This window comes from Opisthorchis viverrini, assembly GCF_000715545.1.
Source record: "Opisthorchis viverrini unplaced genomic scaffold opera_v5_22, whole genome shotgun sequence".
Lineage (NCBI taxonomy): Eukaryota > Metazoa > Platyhelminthes > Trematoda > Opisthorchiida > Opisthorchiidae > Opisthorchis > Opisthorchis viverrini.
In genome coordinates, this window is record NW_008751678.1 from 484,280 (window position 1) to 493,533 (window position 9,254).

Consider the following 9,254-nt stretch of genomic DNA (forward strand, 5'->3'; position numbering starts at 1 on the left):
AACCTATGCAATTGAGGTGTCTAAGAGAGCTAACCCCAGAAAACGGATGGTGTGACTGATACACTGGCAAACGAGCGTGCGTACTTAGGGGAAACTACAAGCTACTAATGTTGGCACTGAGAATGCTAGTGAGAAGTTCATTATGTCCCAGTGATACCGAATCAAGATAACATATTCAGAGAGAAAGGAATCCTGTTTCAGGTCAGATTCGGATTTCCTCCTCTTCTGAAAAGACAACTTCCTTCCACATGTCCATGTGAGGTCCTTTTTACCTCAGTAGAAGAATATCGCGGATGAAATAAAGAAGTTTGGGGTTATGTGGTCACTGAAAAATATCTTCGTTGCGTCACGCTCATTCCTTTTCGATTTATCAGGACAACGGACGGATAGAGTATCACTATCCTGTTTAGAAGCTATGTAATCATAGGCAGAAGAGGAGGAATTCACCTACTCAACCCTGCACTGACGATGTTACCTTGATTGGTGATGAAACGTTTGCAATCCAACTGCCAAGCTCGACGAACAGACCAACAACCAAGCAGCTCGCCCGAGCTACCTACATTCCACAACAGTGCTAGAGTATCACTATAGTCATCCAGCTGGCAATCATGACACGTTCTTTTGCAGTTAGCAAATTCAGAATTAACAGCCAGGACCGAGAGTATGAGAATATTGAATAAAATAAAATATTTGGAAGCTGGAGCAAACTTGATTATCATGAATACAGGAAATCTTCGAACCTAACCGCTTCGTAAGGCGAGTAATGGTGTTTGGTGTACGATCATTATAGTGAGATGGAATGAAGTAGATCAATGAAGTGATCAAAGGTCATCTCCGGCTAGCAGCACGTATTTTAACACATACGTAACACTACTCAACGCACAACCACCAATCCAACGCTACGCACCACTATGCTCTTCAATAATGCACTGATGATGTCACCTCGATTGGTGATGAAACGTTTGCAAACAAATTGCCCAGCTCAGCAAACAAGCCAACGACCATGAAGTAGAATAAGAGAAGCTGGTGAGTAATGGTCAAACTGAATGAGCTAACGCATCGAAAGTCGAATAAACAAGAATCACAGAAATAAAGGAAGCATAAACGAAAGTGGTCTGGACAGACGACCTTCGGGAAACTTGCAAGGAAGAACCGAGAATAATAACAAAGATTCCTTTACCAACCCCACTCAGCTAGAACACCCTTTCGGTACCTAGCTGTCGTGCCACCTGAAAGGAGCATGAGGGCTGGGATACTGCCAGGTTGCCCAAGCCTAGACAGGAGTCGAGAAGTGGAGGTCGGGTTCGAACCACGGACTTTATGGTCAGTAAATTCGAGCTCTAACCACTGAGCCATAGAGAAGATAAAGTAAAACAAAAGGAATACCTACAAATTTTCCATCTGAGGAAATAAGAATGGGTGGTGCGGTGACTGCCGGGAGGGATGAACAGTGTCAAGCGAAAGTCAGCTGTTAAACGAATGTGCGAAAAAATGACAGCTCTCCGTTGAATTTGATTCGGCGATCAGAGTGGGGAGTAGTCAAGTGAGCGAATAAAGAGTAGTTCATAGCGCATTGGAAGGAGACGGCTGGCTTTATAGATTCAAAGCTAGTCATCACTCAAGAAAAATGAATAACCTAAATTACGGTTGTTGGAACGGAGGCTAAAGAAGACAACAGACGTAATAGAAAGGCAACTGCACGACGAATGGTAGAGCTGAGGGAGTTGCTAACAGATACAAAGGCCACGAATAATGTTCTTCCCACTGTCTGCAAGTCGTGTTCTCAAACTCGGTGTTTACGGTAGATTTAACCACCAACAAGCCATCCTCTCCCTTAACTTTGCGAGACCAAAAGGGAAAGAAACTAGTGACTTATGATGAGAAACCGTCAGGTGGGACTGTTAACGGTAAAACCTAACCACCAAGCAAATGCTGAAACAGTGTGTTAGGCAGACTTGTACAACAGGCAAACCGGTAAGTGCATAGGCAGAAATAAATAGGATTTCAAGCACACCAAATCAGCGGAAACAACTGCCAACATAATACAGTCCCAAACCGTTACCAAATTAAGATAGTGGATATTGCTACGACTGACAAGTCTCATGGTGACGAAAACCGAACCATATGTGGGAAATCAATGTCACAATGCGTATATACACTACCGGTAGATGAACAGCACAGTTCAAGAAAAAGACTCATGGGAAGTCGAACTATTGGGAATGATTGTGGGTGTGAAGAGGTTGCTGATTACCACCAAGCAAGGCTGCATCGTCACCCAACTCAGTTTACACCAATCTAAACAAGATTAATGTGATGAAAGAGCAAACAAACAGTGTGTGTGAAACGTAACATATTTAGTCTGATGCGAGAAAGCGCAGGGAAAAGGATGTCGCGTGAGACTAGGGGGTTAAAGTATACACAAGTGGTCAAGAAGTCAATCACTAGGGATAGAAAAACTAGAAGTATGGTCGAAACGATAGTCAAAAACCACTTTAAACTCGTACGAAACTTGTTTCTCATCCGATGACTTGTCTAACTGTTTTCAGGTCTACACTCATCTGGAGGCCGAAGCACATAAATGACACCGGTTCTTTTGCTCACGTGAGATTGCGATTCTGGGAACGCTGGCCGAATCACTAATTGCTTTCAGCTGCACAAGTTCAAGGAACAATCATGTGAGATCACGTTCGGAACTGAACGCATAGAGTGAAATTAACTGAATCATCAAAGTTAGTGGCGCATGCCCGCAGAACTTCGTGAACCACGAGTAACTTATGTGGAGAGCGACGAAACAGAACTACAACCCGTAGTAAAGTTAAGTATAAAGAAATGGAAGAATGCGCCCCTCTAACACAACTAAACTGCATACCATCTCGTCACCAGTTAGGTCTATGACATTTGAACATGGCAGACGACATACACCAGCGTGACTGGAAAACGTTGTGAGGCTTTTCACACATTGTTTGCAAAAAGATGGATTAAGTACCCACTTTAGCAAAGGCAAACATTACAGCAATCGATCACATTTCTGGCTAAGTTACCTTAAACAAGTGATTTGGATAGCTAAGAGACATTTTGTGGCAACCGCAGAGCATTCCTGGTTCATTCAGCCAATGTAGTTACCCACTTAAAATTGAGTTAGATTGCATTTCCGCTTTTCGGCCACTGGATAGGGTAGTATATTCATAACCTATTTGGAGAAATGAATACGACAAACCAAAGGCTAGACACGAACAACTAGATTTCGGACACAGTGGAAAAAATTCTGGATTTCATGTCGTCAAAAAACCCGCATTCGATGTCTGTTGCTGTAATTGGAAGTTTACCGCGGATCGTTGCACAGACGAATCATTCCCAATTCGGGTATACTTGCTTTTCACTAAAAAAAGCCAGACAAGAGGTACATTGAAACTTCCATTATCCACGCGTTCTTTTCAAGCTCGAACATTCCAGTTGATCGAATTGCGCACCCAGCTGCGCTAATTTACCAGTGAAAAGTTTGAACAGACTGACGAGCAGGCTGTTATCGAATGGGATCGGTAGAACAAAACTGGTATAGCGTGTAACTATCGCGTAAATAGAGTAGAAATCGTTGTGTGAATTAGCTATGTATCAATCGTACGGGCGCCGTGTGTGCATCAAGGTCGACAGGAAGTCGACGGAATTGGTATAACGAAGTACATTTGAGAGTAGAGACATCTACTACGATGGGTCAGTCCGTGTCCAGGCCGTGCGATGGCCTGAAGACGTGCGGTTAGGCCAGGTCATGGGACCTGCACACCTGTCGAGCCACAGGCTCGTACGAATGCGCTATTCCTGCTCGACATGGGTGCATTGAGGGGAGCAGTCCACGTTCCCAGGTGTGAGTTATTCCTCAATTGCGGGTGCAGATAAGGTCGGTATGGCAGTTAGGCACCGACAGTGCTACAGATGAACGATCTTTTTCTGCTCCTACACGAAAATAAGTTATGATGCTGAAGCACCGGGGCATTTCGCCGTATGCAATTGTGACCAGCAGATTATCATTCCGCAGATTACTTCAAGTTCTTGGAGTCCCAGGTGGAGGAGTTGGGAATTAATTGAGGACAAGATTACGTACTCGAGGGTGAAGTATGTGTGTAGCAAGGACAGGGATGAGGAATGTTTGGAAATTCCAGGAAAGAGAGACTGTAACTCGTGAACCTCAGTTTCATCAAGTGAAAAACGGTGAAACCAGCCTTTTTTAAGAAGGGACACAAAGGATAGGTTTACTCCCGCTAAAGAAGAATTACCATTAGCTATATATACGCTACGTCGTTCTACAATTATTTAAAAACCTTCGACGCTCAGAGTGCGGAAGTAACGAAAGCAAATGTGAGTCATTAGGGGCCATAAATCCAAAGATTGCTGAATCGGGTGTGTCGCTGAATGTTGGTCAGGTAACGGTTGATCTGTTCGTTGAGCATCCCAAGTGGCTTGCGAACAATTCGTCATCATACTGTGGGAGATAGTCATTGCGCTGTTGAATGGGTCGCTTATTCAAACTAGAGCGAACGGATTAACTGCCACCTGATCAACAACCAATAAAGCGTCAATTTTTGATTTGCTGCTGAGGATACATTACCAATAGGCTGCCATAACGTAGACTGCAGGAAAATTTGAAGCGTTTGATGGCTGGGTGAGATATGAAGGTCATCGGCTAGTCTAGGTAAGCGTGTAAAATATTTTTGCCGATAGCGGGATGTCCTTCAGTCAGCCCAATCAACTTTCTAGACAGTGTCGACTTGTATATAGTGCAATGGTGTGTGCAAGTAGTCTATTGTCCAGTTTCCATGCTCAGCCCGCGTATGTGACGGTTGACGTTGCTATGGGAAATATAGAATAGCTTTGCAGCGCTCATTCATAACTGTTTAATGTTCAAAGAACGTCCAGGAAAGTTCAACAGGAAGCTTGAGAATGTTCACTTTTCGAAAATTTTGTACAGATGGGATGTTTACTTTCGTGCCTAATAGCTTGTAACAGCTTGGTTCATGTTTGCTAATAAATGAACCGGCAGCAAAGGACTTTCCTTCCTTGAATAATAGTTCCTGATCAGAAATAAAGTCCAAGTTCCGGAATTTAGTTCTACTTCAAGACATGATTGGAAACACTAGAGCAGAGTTTCGTGATAGGTGGCATTAATTAGGATAGGTTTATACGTAGGTATGGTGCAACATGGTAAACATGATGTCGAGCGAGAATTCGATCCGAGGAGCGAAATTGACAACAAACGATGGTGTTTTAGGCAGAGTTTGCTACAAGCACAAGAAACTGTCACACGATAAGCTCACTCGTTCATGCAAGTATTGCTTTTTATGGATCATTATTATGAAATGGCAGTCTAGGAATTTCCCTGATATCTTAAAAAAACCCACAAATTAGTGATGGATTGAGTCTTTTGCCAGAGTCTAATGAACGCGTCTGTTGTCTGCATTGAAACGACGTGATGGTTAGAGTTCGAATTCACGGGTCTGTGGTTCGAACCCCACCTATGCGTCTCGACTTCCCCTGTCTAGGCTTGGGCAGTATCCTAATTCTCGCGCAACCATCGGGTGGCATGGCAGTTAGACACCGAAAACGTGCTACACCTGAACGATGTATAAACGTTTCATAGGGGAATGGCTAAAGCACAACTCAACAGGATCGTAACGTGGCTATTTTTTCATATTCCTTTTCCTCGTGTAGGTTGCATACTCCTATGGATATCTCGCTTTTCATTCAAAAATATGTTTCGTTTTCTCTTATCTGTATATTCTGTGAACAGCAGGGAAACGACCTAGAATAAAAATGTGTAAATTCTAAAACATGTTGAATAGTTGTTAAGAATGCAGCGACAAATCAGGTACTCCCAGTTAAGTTCGTAATGCGGCAAAAGTCTCATTCAAAGATCGAATGAGGCAGTTTATCAACTTTGCTTACATTCGCCTTTTTTTCTAAGGGTGAGCGTCGAATTAAGCGTAGTTACGGTTATTCCTCTGTCCATTCCAAAACCACTCTAAAAAAAGTAGCAACGCGGACACACACGACCTTAGGTGAACTATCTCGTTACAGGAAGACCAACTGCACCGCAGACGTTACGATCAAAGGAACTGGCTGTTTTCAGAGTGGCTGTCCTTAAAACCACTTGTTTATACGTCCTATTCAGAATCACTGATGCGCTCGAACAACAATGTTAGAAGAATGCCAGCTGACAGCTGGTCACAATAGAAAAAACAGAACAGCGGTGCAAGCAAGTAGAGGTGACCTAAAATATGGTTTGGTTTTAAATTCCAAAATGACTGGAGCGGAAAAATCGGCTGGAATCTCCTCCATCAACTTCATCTGGAAAAGTACGATTTCGGTTACAAACGTGCAAACAGCAACCTCGGATGGTGTGAAGTTGAGAGTAGAAGACAAATTTAGAGAATTAACACAGCCTTGTCCTTCTACCTGGAACCCTTTAGAGTGGAGAAAAACATGTCACAGGGACTTTGTTGCAGTGACATTTTACTAGGGGTAAGGCTTATTTAGAATTGAATAGTTAACAAGAAGACAGAAGGTTGCATCACACGACACGAAATATGACGCAGCTGCTCCAGAAACGAAGACCACGACCTATCAAGACCCCTTTGAGATCAACGTGACACAACGCTCTAGCATATTTATTGCACTACACACAGAAGATTCCAGTATATTGGAGTGGAACCGTCGCAGAAATGTTCAGCCAGACGATGATTTATGATTGCCCACTCGCTATAACTTACGCAAACAAATGCCCACATAAACACGGGGCTAAAACACCACCGACGGGCGTGATTGCCATATCCGAAACCCAATAATAATGCATCTGGACACCAGGCATGACAGCCTACGCATATTGTTAACCAAATCATAAGGAGTATGACTTAAAAACTTAACATCCTGCGCTCGACATGAAATGGGGGTTTATATAAAATTGAAGATTAAGAAACCCAGCCCAATTATAACGTTAAGCAACCAAACTATCCCGTGTTGTCGATATCGCAGCACCTTCAAAAAAAAGAACGGAAGTTTTTCAGGTTAAATCTTGAAACTTCTTTACATACTGTTTCGAATTCGATCACTGTGGGTTCACCTAGTTGAGGCTTGATCCCCTAATCATTCTCAGCTGTCACAACTGTTCCAGTAGTTTTCATCGCAGCAAAAGACCGCCTTAGGGAGGACAAAAAATGAAGCGCAAGGTTGATTACGAAAGTTAACAAAATATTGCACAGTTTGCTTTTAAAGATACGGAATTCGATCACTTGACTTATGTGCGGTGGTAGCCGAACATGAAAACTATGTGGGAGCAAATCTGTGGTTGTTAACCGACATCGATAACGTTGAGGTTATCCAAGAATTCAGTAAGCCCACTCAGTTTGGCGCTCCGTAATGAGGCCTGTAAAATTCAAACGGTGCTTAATTTTTGAGACGGATTATACACACATCTGGAAGATGCGGTTGGGATTTTTCGTTCAGATCAGGACAAATGAGCTACATGGAATCAAATATGGTCGCGGATGGTCTGGCCTGTCATTATCCACTAAAGCTACGGATGTTACCACTACTTTAAAGTTTTGCGAAAAACAACGGTAGCGAACAAAACATGTTTCCCCTAATTTTAAGTTTATATGATGCTAATTAGGAATCACGCGCAAGGGCTATTGGGAATTCACATACCAGTTGGGGCAAAGTGGATCAAAATACAATTACCGCTATGGTAGACGGATCGAAAGTGATCTTTTCTGAGGGCTGGCTTTTTTTGGGGGGGGGGCGACGACAAGTGGTTCTTGAGAAAGTGTTCCCATATGAGGGGAAAACCGTATTATTATAGTCAAGTGAGATTTGCGGGAGCCGTTATCTTAAAACGCTGGAGCCCACTAGAGTCTACTACATTCGACTAGATCAAGGCGGTATTTTCCGGATAAAAAAAAATCCTTCAGCTATAACACCCTTCCGGTGCCTAGCTGCCATGCCACCCGAAGGAAGCACGAGGGCTGGGATACTGCCAGGTTGCCCAAGCCTAGACGGGGGAAATCGAGAGGCAGAGTTCGGGTTCGAACCACGGACCTTCCGGTGAGTAAATTCGCGCTCTAACCAGATAAGCATCAGTGTATATTCTCCGGCTCGGTTGTTTCATTTGATGATACAAATTTCACAGCCAGTCTACTTCTGTCTTATGTTTCTACCTACCCAAGTAGTTGGTGACCCACCAGTCCCAGAATGCTATGGTCGAGCTTGGTTGATGGTGATGAAGACGTGCTCCATATCGGATGCCTTTCAATCATAAGAAAAGTAGCACTGTCCAGCAAACGTCGGATCAGTTTCCTGTAGTATACACGAAGCGAAAAGTCGATGCTAATGCTGAGGAACCACTAGCATTGATATAAGAAGCAAAGAAACTACCATTAATCGAATCATCATGGTTATCCTCTTAAAAGAACTAATCCGTTACACCAAGCAGAAGCGCGAAGTTTAGAGGTTGGATGACCACAATTGATAAACAGTATTATCACATTGTCTAATAGTTTTTTTTAAATGACACCGTGTTCGTATTGCACATAACCCCTGAGTTCAGAAGAACGATAACAGTTTCAAGACATTTGTGCAGGCTGTACGTAATTCGCCTTCTATCATTCCACTACTTATAGGGGAGATGATTACCATTTTTATGACGGGCGTTCCCGACTAGTGTCGCCTACCCCGGGATCCACTAAAACCATCAACCGTGCACACGAATACCGAGTTGTGGTAGATAGATACGAACAAACAGAGGTGTGGAGTCGGCATAACCGGCAATATGCATCACAAAGATGGATATCGCTACATCACCAGACGATTATTCTTCAGTTGAAGCACGCTTTCGGTACCTAACTCTCATGCCAAACGAAAGAAGCACGCGGGCTGATATACTACCAGGTTGCCAGTGCCTAGACATGAGAAGCGGGGATACTTGGGTTGAATTCGAATCACGGATGCCTGGTCAGTAAGTTCGCATCTTACGCAGACGATGACAGATTGCTGTTTGGGGAAACCTTAATGTAACATAATGGAAGCATAAAGGGCACGAGGAATATTACGGGTTGCAATTAATGAGGAAAAGCTCTATTTGAACACTTGATATAGAGTTGTGCTGTCATCCTAGAGAAGGCGGATACAAGGACTCAAGTTCAGCAGATTTCAAGTACCGACGAATGAGGCAGAAGATCATCAGCAGGCACCGCTGTGAAGAGGTGCAC

General features: G+C 43.4%; 1 protein-coding gene across 1 annotated transcript; it reads left to right on the forward strand.

Moving 5' to 3' along the window:
* Window positions 1–4,777: 4,777 nt before the first annotated feature.
* T265_12897 (hypothetical protein) lies at window positions 4,778–8,089 on the forward strand (the record flags this gene model as incomplete). Its single annotated transcript, XM_009166143.1, has 2 exons — window positions 4,778–4,824; window positions 7,900–8,089. Coding segments are annotated over 2 exons (237 nt in total), but the record flags the coding sequence as incomplete, so codon positions are not given.
* Between the last annotated feature and the right edge of the window lie 1,165 nt (window positions 8,090–9,254).